Source organism: Daucus carota, chromosome 2 (genome assembly GCF_001625215.2).
Source record: "Daucus carota subsp. sativus chromosome 2, DH1 v3.0, whole genome shotgun sequence".
Taxonomy (NCBI): domain Eukaryota; kingdom Viridiplantae; phylum Streptophyta; class Magnoliopsida; order Apiales; family Apiaceae; genus Daucus; species Daucus carota.
In genome coordinates, this window is record NC_030382.2 from 47,676,148 (window position 1) to 47,695,386 (window position 19,239).

General features: G+C 34.8%; 2 protein-coding genes across 4 annotated transcripts; both read left to right on the forward strand.

The window, feature by feature from the left end:
- The first annotated feature begins 182 nt into the window (after positions 1-182).
- Positions 183-10,585, forward strand: LOC108209974 (serine/threonine-protein kinase 1). 2 transcript variants are annotated; one of them, XM_017381199.2, is made up of 18 exons: positions 183-919; positions 1,068-1,156; positions 1,232-1,339; positions 1,466-1,573; positions 1,826-1,916; positions 2,511-2,563; positions 4,209-4,271; positions 4,643-4,687; positions 4,927-4,962; positions 5,695-5,750; positions 6,258-6,339; positions 7,408-7,542; positions 7,655-7,796; positions 8,640-8,784; positions 9,526-9,733; positions 9,922-10,116; positions 10,201-10,286; positions 10,434-10,585. In XM_017381199.2, exons 1-18 carry the CDS (start codon positions 223-225, stop codon positions 10,531-10,533), a joined length of 2,439 nt encoding a protein of 812 aa, XP_017236688.1. In that variant the 5' UTR covers positions 183-222; the 3' UTR covers positions 10,534-10,585. The 2 variants fall into 2 exon arrangements, with proteins under 2 accessions (XP_017236688.1, XP_017236689.1); XM_017381200.2 differs by having other exon boundaries at positions 8,640-8,781.
- Positions 10,586-13,615: 3,030 nt separating this feature from the next.
- LOC108206465 (probable 6-phosphogluconolactonase 2) lies at positions 13,616-17,432 on the forward strand. Of its 2 annotated transcripts, none has more exons than XM_017376772.2 (4): positions 13,616-13,771; positions 14,390-14,591; positions 14,697-14,832; positions 16,748-17,432. In XM_017376772.2, exons 2-4 carry the CDS (start codon positions 14,419-14,421, stop codon positions 17,240-17,242), a joined length of 804 nt encoding a protein of 267 aa, XP_017232261.1. In that variant the 5' UTR covers positions 13,616-13,771; positions 14,390-14,418; the 3' UTR covers positions 17,243-17,432. The 2 variants fall into 2 exon arrangements, with proteins under 2 accessions (XP_017232261.1, XP_017232262.1); XM_017376773.2 differs by lacking the exon at positions 13,616-13,771 and adding an exon at positions 13,820-14,249.
- Positions 17,433-19,239: the final 1,807 nt, after the last annotated feature.

Here is a 19,239-nt window from a genome sequence, read left to right on the forward strand (position 1 = left end):
TTATTTCTATATATAATTATATATACATTTATTTAGAAGAAAATCAAAAAAAATTACTACAAGGAAAGCTGTAAAAGTAACACTTATTGATTTTTACTTTTTTTTTTTTTTTGGAAACCACTTATTGATTTTTACTTCTTAATTACCTGAAGCAACAGTCATGAAATATATAGCTTGTTACTTAAGCAGAGTAGTAAAAAATTAGTATTTCAATTTACAGTCATGAATCTCTCTCCCGGCGATCGCCGGAACCGAAATTCGCCGGCAAAATCCTCCGGCATCTACTCCACATTCGTCATCCACGACGACGTTAAAGAATCTTCTCAAAGCCCTAACAACGACTCAAACATCTTTGCCACTATGCTCCGAAAACCCGACCCGACTGACAACTCCGCCTCCAATTCCGACGACGACGACGAATTCCTCCCGCCTCTCCTCAAACGCATCCCCAAGGACTTCGACGCCTCCGCAATGGACTTCGACAACGACTACGACGACGACACCAACATCTCCGGCACTATGATCGTCAAATCGAATCGCCATCAGAACTCCTCTCCGTTGCGAAAGCCGAAAGTGTATGACGACGATGACGACGACGACGATGATGATGAGAATGCGAGTGACTTTTCGACTTTTGTGGTGAGATCTAGTGTGAAGAAGGAGCGAGAGCGAGAGAGACAGGCGTCGGTCTCGGGGACTGTTGGCGGAACTTTTTTGAGACGGAGTGGCGGAGGAGGTGGAGGTGGAGGCGGTGGTAATTCGATGAGTAGGGCGGTTGCGAGTATGCAAGCGTCGAATTTACAAGAGGAGGAGAGGAAATTGAGGAAACAGGCTAGTAGTAAAGTGTCTACGAGCTCGATTCCGGATAGTGTTACTAGAGAGGATCCTTCTACTAAGTATGAGTTGTTACATGAATTAGGTAATTGTTATGTAGCTGCATTGCTTTGCTATTGAATGATTGCGCAGCTAATACTTGATTGTCGAAGCAGTTTACTATTATTTTTTTTGCTGAGTTATTTGCTATATGATTGAGCTTAATTGATGTTTGGGCTTTTTGGATGTGGCAGGGAAGGGTTCATATGGCGCTGTTTACAAAGCACGGGATTTGAAAACTTCGGAGATGGTTGCTATCAAAGTGATTTCATTGAGTGAAGGGGTATGATACTTTCTTTTTTAGTAATTCTTTTGGTAGAGTTGCATCTGATATTGGAGTTGTAATTTTGTCTACTAGGAAGAGGGGTATGAAGAAATACGGGGGGAAATCGAGATGTTGCAGCAATGTAGTCATCCCAATGTTGTTCGCTACCTAGGGAGTTACCAGGGAGAAGAGTACCTATGGGTATGAATATGCACTATTTGTTTTTTTGTATTTTATATAGAGTTAGATAGTGCCATCTTATCTTCTCTTTATTTGAAAGATTTATTGTTGATTTTCTTCTGTGTTATAAAATATTTATAAATGCAGATTGTCATGGAGTACTGTGGTGGTGGTAGTGTTGCTGATTTAATGAATATTACGGATGAGCCCTTAGAGGAATACCAGATAGCATATATTTGTAAGGAGGCACTGAAGGTAACATGCAAGTCCTTTTTGTTTGACAATATTAGTCATTTTGTCTAACTGAATAGCATTGGTGAATATTTGTTTAAACATGAGAATAAAGTTATATGACCTAAATTTGACTATGCCAGCATATATAACAACAAAATCCATCGACGAATTAACATATATGTTCCAGCAGCATTTGATTGCAAGAAGACTGTTGAACTTTTGTACACTTCCCTATTATCAGTTTGGTGAACGACAACTTTTTGTTTTGTGTAGGGTTTGTCATACTTGCACTCAATTTTCAAGGTACATAGAGATATTAAAGGAGGAAACATACTGTTGACTGAACAAGGTGAAGTCAAGTTGGGTAAGTTTGTAACTGTTTAGTATTTTGAGAAGTTTGCTTAATTTGAAGGTAGTAAATTATTTTTTTGGCATTTCCGATTCTATAGTTTATTGATTAACTACTATGGAGAGGTGTCATTATCTAACCAGGTCACAAATATGACGTATGCCACATTGCAAAGATTTTAATTTATTTACACAAGCATTTACCATAGAATAAGAGATTTTAAATAAGATAAGATTATTAATGCAGTATGACAACACGTAAAATGTCACATAAGACGACAAATCCTGCCTCCTTGCTCATTATTCATTATTAATCTAGGGTCATTCATGTTTTTGAGTACAAATCATATACACATTCTAGACTTAGTAGTCTAGAGATGGATTATTAGATTATGACAATTTCTAGGTTAAGTTGCGAATACTTATATATATAAACACCCACACAGACAGACACACACACACACACACACACACACACATTGTTATGTTGTAAAAATATTAGTAGTGGTAGAATTATCAGTTCACCCCAATGTCGAGATACTATGTGTCCCGACAATCGACATATTCTCAAACTATGTTGACAGTGATCGAAACTTCTTTGCATTTGCAGGTGATTTTGGTGTTGCCGCACAACTGACTAGAACAATGTCGAAACGCAACACGGTAAACTTTGTCTTATATGATTATAAGATCTCATAGCAAGGACAATTTTGAATCTACCTCTTGCATACTTAATTTGCCTAATTCCTATTACATGACTTGAGCCTAATGCATTAAATGACTAACTCCCTAAAACCTTATTAGAAAAGTGACTGTAAAGTATTACTGAACACACCTCATGTGAAGCCCGATTCAGGTAAGAGTTTATCACCATAACCCTCTAATGGGCAACAACAGATCCATTATGGGGCAACATCGAAGGTGCCAGTATAAATGTGGGTATAATGCCTTTGTTAGTGAGCTTCAATATCATGTCAGATAATCAGCTTTCTCAAGACCGTAAGGTGCTGTTGCAATCCACTAAAAATGATCGTATCATGTAACATACTAACATGTAGTCAAGTTTGAAAAGTAATGCTTCAGTTAGTAAATCTGTGTAGTGTGTATAATGCTACATGATCAGGCATATTGATATTATTAAATGTTATCATTACTCGTTAGATTAGATTGTGTTTTCTTCCCCAGTTCACAGTTACATTAATTAAAAGACGGGAAATTGTGTTTAAACATCTGCAGAAACATTGATGTCTTGTCAATATGAATATATAAAAGAAAATCGTGTTTGTTAATTTTGTCTACTCAACATCTGGGGATTCATCGAATCGGGCTGGGTCCAGTTTTGTGAAATCCAAATACCTTCGCGTTTTGAAAACGAATCCAAATCCGAAACTCAATTTCCAAATCCATCTGATTTGGATCAGATCGGGTTTTTCCGGGTATCCAGAAAATGGGAAAAAATGGAGTCAAGTTCAATATTACCGGTACAGACAGTTACATATACACAGTAAATGATATATATCTTATTATTATATGAGTTGGGCTATTAAGTCACTACTTATGAACATATTATCGAACTAAATGAGTGTTAACTATCGAGTAATAATTAAGTTACAATATAAATGAACACACATTATTTGTCTTATGTTTATAGTATTATATGTGATAACTTATGATATCATATTATGACACACACACATGGAGGTTAACTGGGTCGGGTTTGGATCCGGTTTAAATCAGATTGCAGATAGGGATTCAGGTCGGTACACATGAAATCCAAATCTAAATCCAAAATTTTGTGTTCAGTAAATTCAATCAGATCGGAACTGATCGGATATTCATGGGATTGTATTGTTTTGCCGTCCCTATCAATAGCATGGCTGTTGTGTTATTGGCATATGAAAACCATGGGATTGGATACTCAATTATTATATCTTTGACCTGATAATTTATATAAGTTTGTGATCGACCATATGGTAGTGCACTAGTGGCATCATAGGTATTCTATTTTACAGTTTTTAAACGAGGTTAACGAAAATGGAGAATTAAGTAAGAGTCATTCAGCGATAGTTTTCATAATACATGCTTTTAAAACAATTATTATGAATTCCTCCAGTGTGCAAATTACCCATTTAAGTGTGCTTGTGTACTAAACACAATTTTTTTTCTTTCAAAATTTGAAATTCCCATTCCCTAATATGCAATCATATGTTTGTTACAGATTATTTCTGCTATTTCATATTTCTCTTATTTTGATTATGTCTTTGATTCTGTCATTTGTCAAAGTTTTAATCATCATGCTTACTCTCAGTTTATTGGAACTCCACATTGGATGGCTCCAGAAGTCATTCAAGAGAGCAGATACGATGGAAAGGTACTGTTAATTTGTTGGTACACATTACACCTGCATTTCATAAGTTTTAAATACTTGGTCAATACATTATACACGCTTCTTTGCACCAATGGGAACATACAATATAAAATTGTTTGCAAATCTAAAGGTCTAATTAAAAAAAGCCTGGTAAATGACAATTTATCTTAAATAGAAGATGGTTTGCATGTCTATTAGGTCAGTATCTTAGAAGATTGTTATTTTTGATGGCAAACAGTTACATATTTTGATATTAAAAATGGTGAGACTAGCTCTTTTTTCATTATTAGTGTTAGCAAATAGTTGCATGTTCTAATATACAAGGATGGCAAGACTGACTCTTCTTATTTCGTAAATTATGTCTTTCATCTCAGGTTGACGTCTGGGCCCTTGGAGTGTCTGCGATTGAAATGGCAGAGGTATTTACGGAATTTATTCCATTTTCCATCAAAAATCCTAGTTGTTTTGGCTTTCAACTAGTCCCAAAGGTTGTGTGGGGTTTCGTGAAATTACAATTGGCAATTAATTCCAGCTAGTTTATCATTTAGGGGAACACCAGTTACAATGGAGATGCTTTTTAGACACAGTTATAATTTACCTTGTATACAAATCTTTTTTATGTGTGAAATTTGTTTGTGAAATAGTTTTTGTGTTACAGGGTCTTCCTCCAAGATCGTCGGTGCATCCCATGAGGGTTAGTACATGAATCTCAAAGCATATAGATTTCTGTAACTTTGTTTAGCAAATAATTACATTTGGTGCTTTTGAGGTCAAACTGCTTATTGTACATCACATATCTTTCTTCGAATATGATCCCTGTTTGCGTTGTTTGATTTTTATCAAAGCATATCTGATTTACTTTATTACTAAAGAGTATCTGCTGAAGTCTTAGGCATCATTTTTACCCGAGCATGTTATCAGCTATGAGTTACCTTTGCAATTACACATTTAAAATTCTTACTTGATAATGTAAATGTTAATCAGTCCTAGTCGATTGTGCTAAAATCTATGTTAGGGTTGCATTGTGTACTGGAAGAGAATTTAGGAACAAATGACCTCTAAATTAGGACGCTCAGTGTTGAGCAGTAAAGTTGGGAATCTGGAGCAACTTGTACAGTTACAGTAATTTGATTTCTCTCCTGATTTTAGTCAAACATAAGTTAAGTTTAATTCAAAAAATGATATGGATAAAGTTTTCAACTTCCAAAATTTTTGGTTATGTTTGACTTGTATGTAAATTTGAAATACTTGGGGAAGTTATTAAACCATAGATAGCAATTGATATGAATCTCCATTTTAGTACCTAGATCGGGATTTGAGTATTTGATAAACTGAGCACACTCCATAGTAGGCCTCAAGTATATGGCTTGGAAGTGCTCCTCCCACCTCCCTACCTAGCCCTAAATATGTACTTCATTGGTTGTAGGTATTGTTCATGATATCCATTGAGCCAGCTCCAATGCTCGAGGATAAAGAGAAATGGTACTTGCTCAATCTTTTTAATTGGTTATAATTTTGGTGCTGTATCAGTATGCTCGTCTTGGAAGCTTGTGTTTCTAAGTCCCTCAGTTGTTTTGTTAGTCCCATGTTTACATATCTTATAGCTCCTCCTAGTGTAACATGGCCTTTAAGTAAGCGAGGGTGCCAGAGGGATCTTCCATATTTAGACTAGAGGTCTCCATACGTTGCATAGTCACTTTGGCACTCCACTTTATACAAATTCTCTGCATTGCCCATTATTGCTGGTCGAAGTTTCATTAGGATCAGTGTATTTAATTTGAGTACCAATATCACTTCTGCTTTTACAAGGGCAATGTTCAGATACGTTAATCTCTGATTCTCATGTATATATGCATAGAGTAACAAAAAAATGCTGATAAATTGTGTGGAAGGGCTCTCTTCGACTCACTGTTTTATTATTGCCACTAGTCTTATTGCTTTTGGAAGTTTTAGGACCAGGAACTTCACTCAGGTAATTTGCATTTGCAGGTCTCTTGTATTTCATGATTTTATTGCGAAGTGCCTTACAAAAGAACCTCGTCTTCGTCCTACTGCAACTGAGATGTTAAAGGTATGCAATATATGTTACTATCAGTACTGACTTTCCTAGGTACGCTATATATGTTACTATCAGCACTGACTTCCCTCATCGAAGTGAGGATGATAATAGGGAAGTTTTAGATGTTTTCATGATGCTATCCTTTTAAGAGAATTTAGTTGAAGACTTTAAAGTTGTATCATAACATTTTACATCAGCAAGTATAGTCTTCTCCTGTGTTTTAATATTTATGTATACTAGCATATATCAGATTAATACAGAGAAGTGATATCTTAAAAGCTGTTCTACTTTTTATCTGATTATTTGGCTTTGCAGTGGTCAATGCATAAAGCCCTTCAAGCTACTAGGTATGCATTCAGACTGTTGTTAGGGCCTTACGGCATCAAGGCTATGAATTGAATGATCAAAGTGCCTCACTCCTAGGCATCCGTCTAGGTTTTAGTAAGGCGAGAACTTCTTGTAGATTACTACCCACACTCCTAGGTTACAGTGACTTGACTGATGCCGTGTAACTATGGTTGTTTTATCATGCAAAATAAAGTTCTCAGTTCTCACTGTTAAATTTTAAAAACCCATCTTTTTAAAATTTCTAATATATTGGAGAATGTAGTGAACTTCAGTGTTGTATTTGACGGTTCTGTAGTATATATTAATTAATATTATAGCTTGTGCTCAACATAATATATTGTAGAGTCTCTTATGGAAACAGCCTCTCTACTCTGAAACAGTGGATATAAAATCTGCGTACATCTTCCTGTCTTGCCATCCCCAGACCCTGCTCTATGAGTGGGATACACTGGGTATTTCTGTTTTGGTTTATATCGAATTCAAGCTTGATTCTGGATTATTAAATGGCATCTGACCTAGTGAATCTTTATACTATACTTGTTTGAGGTTTTGTAAATATCGGTTATGGTGTCCACTTAATCTAGTACATGAACTAGTTCTAATTTAACTTTATTTATACCCACAATGGAGCTTCCTCTGCTGACCTGAAGTTTTATGTATTAATATGTATTTTCATATGTATCTGCACATATTAATCTAACTTTAAGTTCTGGGCCCTGGATCAAACATCAGCATAAATTTATCGAGAAATGCAAAACTGGAGCTTCCATAATGTTGCCCAAGCTGGAGAAAGCAAAGCAAGTGAGGGCATTAATGGTTTTGGAAGCAGAAAATATTGCATCAGGAACGTTTGTTGCAGGAGATAATGTATGATTCTCAGTGCTTTTGATAGCATTTATATTCTAGTATCTATACATGTATATGTAAATGTTTTGTATTCAAAAATCTGCTATTATATTTACTGCTGTCATTTGTATAGTCAATGGGAGGCCTAAAAGTGAACGAAGACTATGGAGATACTGTCCCATCCAGACCTCAGGATGGTCTTTTGGTTGCTAATGTGTTACAAGTAGGAAGTATACCCGGGACTGCACCTCAGGGTGCTGAACAGACTGAAGAAGGTACAATACATCTAATTTTTTCAAATGAGTCGTTCTTTTTGATCACGTCTTATAACAATTTCTATACTATTGTATTATCAACTATAATCGTAGAATATCGTAGAATGTAGGTTTCCTGAGCTATGGCTATATCTTCAGTGGTGGACACAAACTTTAGAATATGTGATATCTATAATCCTGCTAACAAGTGAAGAGTCTGCCAATTTGACATGTATTTTATGTGATATAGTTATTTGGTAGACATGTAATGTAGTGAAGTTCCAGTTGGAAATTTTCAAACGATGTAATAAAAACTTTAATATCTTTGTAAAGCAGCAGAATGCAGACTTGAGATATGTGAAAACCTGTCTTGAATGTCTGAGAAGTTGTGTTGGACTTTATGGACTCTTGGATTTAAGAAGTTTTTGAAAGAGGGATGAAGCTACGATTTACTGAGTGGGATGCAAAGTTTAGTAAGAACTATGAACAATTGTCTAAACTTGTAATTAATCACAAGTTAATAAGTTACAGTAGAAATATAGTAGTAAATGTTATACATTATAAAGTTACCTATTTAGCAGTTTGCGTGTTCAGTATTCCGCAATTTCTTGGTGTCTGGTCAAGTTATTTGAAAAATAAGTATTAGTGAGGCTACTGTTGTTTTAAGTGTAAGGTAAATTATTCTCAATGTTCAAAACTTATAAAAAATGATCTCATCATTTTAAGAGACCAATAGATAAAAAACATGTTTCCTCTGCCTGTCACTACTTGCTACTAGCTATTTTTTCTATTCCAAATGAAGAAATAAAGTGGAGAGGCTCATGAGAGAGTTTTGCTCACTGTTGTGGGTCCTGTGTTGCCTAGGTGACTTTGGGACTGTAATAGTCCGTGGTGCTGTTGAGATGGACAAAACTATAGAAGGGCCAAAGATTAAAAATCAGTCACCTGCTCTGGGACGTATTGGAAGCACCTTATTAGGTGGCACAGTGTCTAAATCAGTTGAACCGTGGTAATGCCATTTCCTAATATCTCTTATATTATTATATACTTGGTGAAGGAAAGAAGAAACCATTTTGACACATGGCACATAAAGCCAAACAATCATGTTTTCCTTTTTAATAACATTTAAACATATTGTGTATACCATCTCATCCAAAATATCTTGATGTTTTACTTCGTATTTGCATGAAACAAAATACGTTGCTGCTTTGTTTGACTATTGCACACTTGCTTTACTTGTTCTGCCACTGTCTTGAAACATGTGTATGCCATTATAATTTGGGTGAAAATTGAGAAGTATTACACTCTTTTACCAATGAGGTGATGTTAAACGTGGTTTATCTTCTGTCATTTTTTTTTATTACACCTATTTCTATTGAAAATCAGTCCACTTATCTTCCCTGGTTGTATAAGTACCTTGCACATCTACATTCTTGTTGTGTACTTGCGTCAATGCTTCCTTAATATAAGTTTTTTTCTTGATAATGTCCAAAGATATGTAAAATTCACAATCAGCTATATTATTTATTCTATGAGCTGAATATATATATATTTGTGAATAAGTAGTGGTACTCTTTCGAAATTGAGGCATGTCATTATATGCACGGAAACCATGCTTCAACTTGCATGAGGTTGGGCATATAATATTACAGTTCGAGTTGAAGCACAGTGGACTATCTGTGCATGATTACCTCTGATTAATTAAGCCTTTCGAAAAGGAATGCTTAAATCAATAATATTAATCTTTCAGGGCTGGAGATGGAACTCAGGTTTCTACAGATACCCTCAAGAATATAGAAGCAAATGCTGCAGATACTATGCAGGCAACAACTCCTGTATTTCTTACCCCTGAGCAGAAACTAAAGCAAAATAGCATTTCTCAGGCGAATGTTGGAAGTGGAGGTGTAAGCAGTGGCACATTAAGGAATGAAACTGTTAGTAGAAAAGCGCTAGATAAGGTGATTTGCATCTTCCCAAATTGTTCCAAATAATGAATTAACAATTGTCTATAAATCCTTCTGAGTTCATTGCTAATTGGTTTTGCTAATTGGTTATAGTTTTTTTAGACAGAAAAAAAAGTGTGGTTTATGTTTGCGATTGTACTCTGCTCATGGTAATACCAACTGTTCATTATGTATCATTGCAGCTTTGGTCCATTTATGCTGCCGGAAATACAGTACCCATCCCTTTTTTAAGGGCAACTGATATATCACCTATTGCATTGTTGTCAAACAACGTGCTTGGATGCCGTGATAGTGGGGGAAATATTGCTGTGGAAACAATGCAGGAGCTCTTTGCAGGTGATGGGCAATCTAAAAAGGGAAGGAGTAGGCAAAATGAGGTCTCTTTCGGTTTCTCTGATTATATATCTCTATGCATGCCTCACAGATAATCAGTTTTATTTATATAGTTTTCTGCTGTTTAGGTTCCCCTTCCTCCAAGTGTGTATCAAAGACTCACTTCAAGCCCTACTCTTATGAATCTTGCCCAGGCTTTAGCTTACCACAAGATGTAATATCAATTTCCCTGTTATAGTTTCTCGACATGTTTTTATTTATAATTCGTCAAGCTAAAGTTATTAATATGGCTAATTGTGGAATCTTTGGGCCAACATGGGTGGGTTGTCATCTGGTATTTAACCGCAGTACTTTGATGCAGGTGCTATGAAGAGATGCCACTTCAGGATCTCCAAGCGACCCAAGAGCAGCAAACCATACAAAATCTTTCTGATACACTTAGAACTATTTTAAGATTATAGTGAACTATTTACTGGTAAAGATATGTGTATAAATAATTTAATTTTTTTGTCATTTCTTCCTTCCCATTCCCTTTACTAGTTTGTGTATTTGTTCACCTTATTTTATCTTTTCTTTTTCTTTTTCCTTTTTACATTGGGGGTCCGAAGGTGCTGTTTATCCTTCTGTACGTTGTACCTTCCTTCTGTATCTGTGATTGGGGCAACAGGACAAGTAGTATCACGCACAAAATCTCACAGTGGGTTTATGTACCAGGATGCCGAACGCTGGTACCAACTCCTTTTTATATTTAAGACGCACTTGTGTTTTGTTACCAGTGTCCTATTGATTTTCCTTATCCAGAATTTTGGGAATCGGAATCGGAACTAATCAGTTGAATTCATTGGAGATTTTTTTTTTTTATATATAGAATGTTTTTATACAAATAGATGTTGATTTTTTTAAAAAAAAAAAAAATTAATCATAATTTTTCAACAAATCAGAGATCTTCGGAATGTTGTCTACTTGTACTTGGTAACATCATATACTGGTTTATTCTGTGAGTTCAACAATCTTTCTAATATTGGTAGTTGGTACTACACTGGGGTGCACATAACCAAATATATCTGCTTTTAATTAATTTATTAATTAAACTACACTTTTGCGTAATTAAAAGAAGTTAATTACTTGTAAGCATGAAACTAGAATCTCTCAATATTTAGTCGATGTTTTCTAACGACTCGATCGTATTAATGTGTATTAGTCGTGAAGATTATGTCAAAATATTGTATTGTACAGTAATATTTTGTTTATGTAAATTTAAGTTATAGAATATTGATTCTAAAATGATACTATTTTCATATATGATACTCCTTATTGTGAAGTGTGAACCTGAGAGTAGAAAACTTTTCAATCTCTTTTTCCTTGTAAACAAATAATCAGAATGAAGCTAGAAAAGAGCACTTCACTTCATTGAAAACAAAAGCTACCCATATTTTACAGGTCCCCATTGCAGTGGAGCATAGGGTAATTAAGTGTGATTGCTTTCAACCTTATGATGCGATTTACACATTTCTTTCCTTTCTTCTATTTGACAACCCCATCCCCATTTTTTATGACCTCAACTAACGAGTTGCTAATTTTGATAATAGGGATGCTGTATAATTTTTGTTGGCCTCTAAACATTACTGTAATTACGTAGGATATTAATTAGACATGTACTTGAACATCCAACTAAAGTTTGATGAAGACAACTAGTTGGACCACAGCAACAGATAGCTTTACCACATTTAAGCTTCCTCAATGATGAAGAGGACATTCACCCTCCCAACTCATTTTGATATCCCCTTGACATTCCAGCTATGATTTCCTCCTAACTCATTTTGATATCCCTTCTTTAACATGTCAAATCATTGTTTATTTGTTAATGTGTGTCTATAATGACTATAGTTAAGTAACAAAATATAGATAGACAGTAAATTTAAAGGAAGTTTAGGGGAGAATATATGCAATTATTTACCTCTCTTAAAGGGATACTCCCTCCGTCTCAATTTATAGGTCCATTTTGGAATAAACACGCATACTAAGAAAAAAGTTGGTTATATATAATTTTATCTCATCTATCATTAATTAATGCATTGAGAAGTGAGAATGGAGTTGAGCTTCAAAAAAATCACAACAAATAGAGAGTTTTAGTGCATTGAGAATAGAGTTGAGTTTCAAAAAAATCACAATTAATATAGAGATAAATTTGTATTGAAAGAAAAGAGGGACAAGTATTTTGAGACAATTTTTTTTCCAAAAGGGACCTATAAATTGAGACGTTGGGAGTATTAGTCAAGATTCAAAATAATTATAATGCATAATTGTAATATCGGAAATCGAAACTTGACCTAGCGATTATTAGAATTTATTGACTTTTTTTTCAAAAATTGTATCAAATTGCAGTGTAATCAATAATTTAGTAAAATATTTTTTAAAAATCAACTAGAATTTTTTCAATAAATCGAATTTTTAGGTATCGGTAACGTTTTAGGGTGCATGTACATGAGTAGTTGGGTAAATAATGAATCAGGAAAAGAAGACGAAGGCAGACATGGTAGAACAGGCTAATGTTTGGCCCTGAAAGGAGTGAATAATGTTATGTACCAACAATAGTGTCAGATCATCTTTGCTCAACCAGTAGATTCCCAACTTGATGGGTGGTAGTTTGGTACTATCAACTACTCTTCATTGAGCTTTCATTTTGTAACTTTGGTTCCTTCTGCAGCTACATTTTTACCCCCTAATAGGTAATCATTCATTATCTATGTTTACTCTCTCATTCTCAATTTAATGGTCCTTTTTGAAAAAAACACGCATATTAAACAAAACCAAACACTAGTCCTTTTCTTGTTATATATACAGATTGTCTCGTTCTAAAATTAATCAATTCTCTCGAAAAGAGACTTGTTTATACGTGGTAGATTTAAATGGCAGTGTGTGGGTTTTGGGAGCTTGAGTGGGAGGTACAACTAAAGAAGCTATCCATTCCTTTCCCCCACCTAATCTTCTCACTAATTAGCTTAAACAATATAAGACGCACGAACTTGCATACTAAACCTCACCTTAATAAAGCATCCCTCCACTTCCAAATGTCATTTCAGTGCATAAAAATAAAAATTTTGTAGAAGAATTAAAATATTTAAAATAATGAAATAAACAGTTGCATAAAAATGAGTGAGATAGCCGATATATGTATATTAAACGTACTATAAAATATAATATTATTATAAATAAAAATTTAATATTTATTTTTTTATTTAAAAATAAGATATGAAATCTCAAAATAACCGCAAAATGAGAGAGTATATTCCTAAAATCTCCGGGTAGCAATTTTTTATCCATCGATGAGAGAAACCCAATACAAAGAATGGGATTACACAAATAAGTTGAGCAATTTCTTATCCATTTCCGAGAGAGGGGGCCCAAAAGGGGTTTAGAGAGGAAGAAGTGTGTGTTGTTTTGTCACCATCACCGGTTGCACGTGGAAGCCCACAAGTAAAATTCTTCTCTTTTTTTTTATCTCGCTCTGCCAACTCATATAAATTAATTCACTAGAAATGTCATCAGATTATTATCTCTGTCTATCGTATGTCTGTGTGTATACTACATGTTTTCTTGTTTGCATCTATATATTAAATATTTTTTCTTCATACCCCTCTTATTAACTTCATCAATCTGCCTTTTCTGCCACCCATATCTCTCTTCTTCTTCTGCTGTGTAAGCTTTTCCCCTCTCTCTCTCATTATTTTTTGTTTGTATAATTGCCTGTGCTTCTGAGTGTTTTATGTTGGTGCACACTTTGCTACTTAAAAAATGCAAGATTTTATGTTTATGTCTTTTGAACTTCTTCTATTTTAATTTTTTTTGTAATGGGATTTTCTTGATTATTCTTTCTTTTCTTTTTCATGGTCTGGGGTTTGTAATTTAATGCAGTTTATGCACTCTGATGCATGTGGGTATATATCACCCGGATCTCTTGAAAATGGTCATTATATGTTTGATTGAATTGTTTCTTGATTGAGTTGTATTTTTGTTATTCATGTTTTATTTTTACTTAAATAGTACTCTAGTTTATTTACTGTTATCTTAGATGGTTCATTCTTTACATATTGAGCTTAATTTTAATTTTTCGGGTTGTTACTGCTCAGTACCAAGTTTTTCTTGAAATTCTGTAATTTATCATACATTCCTTTAGGTGCATAATTCAGCTTCTTTATCAAGTGTTTAAAATTTTTATTCTGTCAATGATGCAATGATAATCGTGTTTTTTATCCAGAATTATTACTTGAGCTAACCTTGACTCTGTTGCTTGTGTTGATGTGATGTACAATATAGTTGTGACTTCTTAATCTTGTAAAATCGGAATGGCCCTTCCTGGAGCTCGTAGAGATGGAGTAGAATTGAGGATTCATGAAACTTTGGAAGAGCTGAGCACCGATTTAGCAGATTATATATCTGACTTGTCGGAGATGACTATCAAAGAGCGAGGTGCTTTTTGCATCGCTATATCTGGTGGTTCGCTTGTAAGCTTGATGGGGTGGGTGCACTTAAGTTCCTTTTCCGTCTTGTTTAGTTCACTCAATATAGTTTTCTGACCTTCAGCCTCTAAAGCACTTGTAATTTATTTTTGTGTGGAAAGCAGGAAACTATGTCAAGCACCTTATCTCAAGACAATTGATTGGGGAGGATGGCACGTGTTCTGGGCTGATGAACGTGCTGTTGCTAAAAATCACGCTGACAGCAACTATAAGCTGGCAAAGGATACTTTCTTGTCCAAGGTATCTACTTAGGTCTCCTTATGCATATGGAATCATGATCTCCTACTAATTAAATTAGTTTGTTAGAGTTTTACCATATTGCTCGGATTGGATGTGACAAATAAACTTATCTTTGACCCTCTCCGTCCAGTTCATCTACGAGTTCTACGGATGCAATTGACGTCATCCTAATAATGTTTAACGATGCAGCAAAGCTGTAAGAATCTGGTAGACGTAGTCTTCTCCTTGTCCGGAAGATTTGTATGTTATAGAATGGGTTGGGTCTTATGTGCTGCAGTCAGCGTTGATATAATAATTAGATTGTTGACAATAATGTCACAGTATATCTACAAGCTTTTCTGCTTAAGAATATTCTCGGAATGTAGTAAGGTACAGATAATATATATTTGCATGATGCTATTGATTGTGTCTATACAAATTGTGTGCAACAATTCTAAATATCTGCATAAGCTGCACTGAAGCCAAAGCACCAAATTATCTAATTTAGAATTTAGAACTTGGTCATAATGATCTGTAAGAATCCAGTGAATTTACAGTGATCAATAATTGAGTTTAAGAACCGAGACTACAGCTTACAGATACCTAGAAACTTAATAACTTACCCTTGACGAACTTTTCATTATTTAAAATCTTCTTCATAGGATGTAACTATAACTATCTCCTCGTCGGTAGTTGCTTATGCGTGGAAGGAGATATAACATTTAGCATTCTCACCAATCAGTGTGTACTTTCTACAGTATCATAAGGTTTAGCAGATATTCTGAAATAGAATAATAAAGCTAGCAAAAGAAAACCTAGGCGCAGAAGAGGAAACCACTTTTCTTAACTTGTTTATTTATGGCGGTAATGTGCATATTTAGTAATTTTGCAATTGCGGTAGGCAGCAACTTTTGCAACAATGTTTTCAGTATACAGGGAATGTAGATATGAGACAACATAATCAAACTGTAAATAATGACGAGGTCCGCAAAGTTTTACCAGACAGTAATTATTATATATATAATATAATGTAGTTATCTAAGCTGAATTGTCAATTCATGGTCAAACCAATCTTAAATCCTTTGTAGAGTATTACGGTCGCATTCAATTGAGTACACATAAAGTTTATAGTATTAATTTAAAAAAATGTCTATGCTATACCATGGCTAGACCTTAGAAGTATATCAATTAACAGCAGCTTAGTGGCCTTTTTTTTTTACACCCTCACTCCTTTCTGAAGTGTTTTTTGTGTATTAACTTGTGTGCTTCATCTTTTTTTTTTTTTATGTACTCTTATATGGATTTGGTTTAAAGTTTTTTGCCATTTCTTCTGTGATATTGCGTAATCTTAAATATGACTCAGAAGTCAGAAGTGGACAGCACAACAAGCCTTTCTGAATTAACAATCAGCATGTAAATCAATATGGTTTTCAGGTCCTATTGGTATATGACTACCAAGTACCAAGTCGCATCTGTTGTAGAACACCAAGGACTTCTTGGGAATCCTTTACTTCTACCTTCACAAGATCACCTGTTACTCTAACTCTCGTATCCTGCTACATTTTGTGTGAACTCTCTGCTTTTTAACTTCTATATACAGTTGGACCTCAATTAAGTAATAAACTCGCTATCCTGTCCCAACATAATGGAGACAATGTATCTTTCATCTCGATAAAATAATAAACTTGATAAAGTAATATTTTTTCCTGACCTCAATGTTATTACTTTATAGAGGTTTAACAGTACCTGGAGCCTGATCTTGTCTTTATTGCATCTATTCTAAGCATGCCACTTTTGTAAATTGAATGTAATAGCTTTTTTAATTTGTAATTTTTTTAATCCTTATTTTAATATTTTCTACATTTATTATCCATAAACTGAAAGCAGCTTGTTTTGTCCATATCTTTTTGTTAATAATACATGCTTACTATTACAGATTCCCTTTGTTCCAAGTTATCTGCATTCGATTAATGACTCGTTGACCGCTGAAAAAGCTGCTGAAGAGTATGAGTTTGTCATCAGACAGCTAGTAAGAACCCGTGTAATTGGAGCGTCCGAGATTAGTGACTGCCCCAAGTTCGACTTGATTGTGCTAGGAATGGGCTGTGATGGTCATGTTGCATCACTATTCCCAAACCACTCCGTGCTTAATGAGAAAAGTGATTGGGTAACTTATATCATCGATTCCCCTAAACCCCCACCAGAGAGAATCACATTTACTCTGCCTGTAATCAACTCGTCCTCCAATGTAGCTGTGGTTGTAACGGGGAGCAACAAAGCAGATATGGTCCATTTGGCAATTGATGATGTTGGACCTGAATGTCCCTCAGTGCCTGCCAAGATGATTCATCCAATTGATGGTAAGCTATTATGGTTTCTGGACAAGTCGGCTGCTTCCAAGCTTGACGGGGCAACTCAATTTTCCGACTAGATCACTTCCCTTGTAGAATGTAGCGCAAGTATCTGAGGAAGAATCTTAAGCCCATCACATTACTGAATGTCCTAATCCTGCACACTTGGCCTTGTGTCAAAAGCTTTTTTAGGATATTGTCGATGCACAAGAGTGTATAATTTTCGTTTTGACTTGTCCGTTGAAGTTAATTTTCTCTTCCCTTTTTCAATAGAGTCGTCGTCACCAAAATTCCTTGATCTAAGTACCTTGCAGAGGCTTATAGTTTTAGGCTTTAATACACAATCTTATTTTGGTTGTGGTTAGTTTTAACACAGAAGCAGGGCCATATGGCAGTAAAATTAAGTGAAACAGAGCCCCCTTTTTGTCCGTGCAAATGAGCAGTTAAAGTGAAAATTATTTTAATATCGTAGTATAATTTGACTTCTTCCTCTGTAGCATCTGAAGCGATGCAAGAAATAAACAAGGTTTCTACTTAACATCGGGGTGATATACAAGTAGGTCACAACTCGGACTCTGTCTCTGTGTAAAATATCTTTTTATAAGAGAGAGGATAAATTGCGTACGTCGTGGGCCTCTGTAGAAATGTGATGCGAATGTTTTCATTCTCTAACTCTGGAACTTGGCCCAGTTAACGATTGCTTCTTTTAAGCCCAATGCTAGCCAATACTGGCAAAGAAAGTTGCAGAAATCAAGAGTTAAGACTAGGTTATATCTATGTATGGCAATTATATATGTGAGAGTGAGACTAGTCCCATCCAAACCAAAACCCTATACCCTACCTAATCAATTTATTTCTTCCTCCTCCACAAATTACTGCACTGTGAATGTGATTGTCACTTCTCTATTTCACCATCTTTCACTCTCAGTCTCTCACCATTATCTCTTTTGAATTATATAAAGCGCTTATGTCATTTAAAGGTAGTATATGATTCAAGGAAATAAAAGCTAAAATTGGCTTATCAGCTTAACATTTATGCACTGTGGCATATACACGTCTCTATATCTACATAAAGAGCTTGCTGGAAACATGGAACAGTACAAGATCATAATCGTTAGTCTGAAAAGCCTGATGTATATATATAGTACACGTTTTGAGCCACTAAATAAGCTACTACTGCATATATATAACATGCTTACAGACACACACAGACAATTCATGGTGGTATAAATGAATATATTTTTTTGAGTGATACAAGCCAAACTACATATATACGTTTTTTATGCGTTTATGTATATAGGCCAAAATTCTATGGAGGTCCTCCTTATATAGAGTATCATAGTACACCCTTCATTTAATCTTGACCATTTATTTGTAATCATCCGACGGTCCTAGTATTTTACAACAATTAAACAAATTATCCCTACTGTAATAGTTTCTCCCTCCTCTCGCCTCTCCCTCACACTCTCTCTCATGGATGCACGCAAATCATCGCTTCTTTTTAGAATCAAACTGAAATTAATGCATCTGTAATTAGCATCGAAGAGAAATTAAGATTTTAACTACACACGATTACACACAGATGCTCGATGCACACAATAGTTGGAGGAGCTCAGCAGAAATACACAAGAAATCGAAGAAAACAGAGTGGAACAACAAATCGATCTTGCTCGAAGATCCAATCATAAGTTTGAAACACAAAATCCAAGAATATAAGGTACTAATTCCAACAAAATTGATACTCTTTTCATTTGATAAATTAGGGTTCTAGTACTGTAGAACATTTCTATTCATGTTTGTTACAAATAGTTTGGAAAGAAACTCACATATTACAAGATGCTAAGGCGAAGAGGTACAAAATTAAATTATAAGCATTTAATTTTGTATGAGTATTTGATATGTTCTACAATAGAATACTTGTTGCTTATATACTAGAGCAGACTAGTATATGATGAATGTTTTCTTAAATATATTCTACTATAGAATACGTGCAAAACTGAATCAAAATACTACAAGTTTTCACTGTATTTTGTATATGTTCTGCAATAGAATAAATGTTGTTTATATTTTAGAGCAA

Coding starts and splice junctions, on each gene's coding strand:
- LOC108209974 (XM_017381199.2), top strand. CDS start 223: ATGAATCTCTCTCCCGGCGATCGCCGGAACCGAAATTCGCCGGCAAAA. Junction 1,157..1,231: donor TGATTTCATTGAGTGAAGGG/GTATGATACTTT, acceptor TTTGTCTACTAG/GAAGAGGGGTATGAAGAAAT. Junction 4,963..5,694: donor CGTCGGTGCATCCCATGAGG/GTTAGTACATGA, acceptor CATTGGTTGTAG/GTATTGTTCATGATATCCAT.
- LOC108206465 (XM_017376772.2), top strand. CDS start 14,419: ATGGCCCTTCCTGGAGCTCGTAGAGATGGAGTAGAATTGAGGATTCAT. Junction 14,592..14,696: donor TCGCTTGTAAGCTTGATGGG/GTGGGTGCACTT, acceptor TGTGGAAAGCAG/GAAACTATGTCAAGCACCTT. Junction 14,833..16,747: donor AGGATACTTTCTTGTCCAAG/GTATCTACTTAG, acceptor TTACTATTACAG/ATTCCCTTTGTTCCAAGTTA.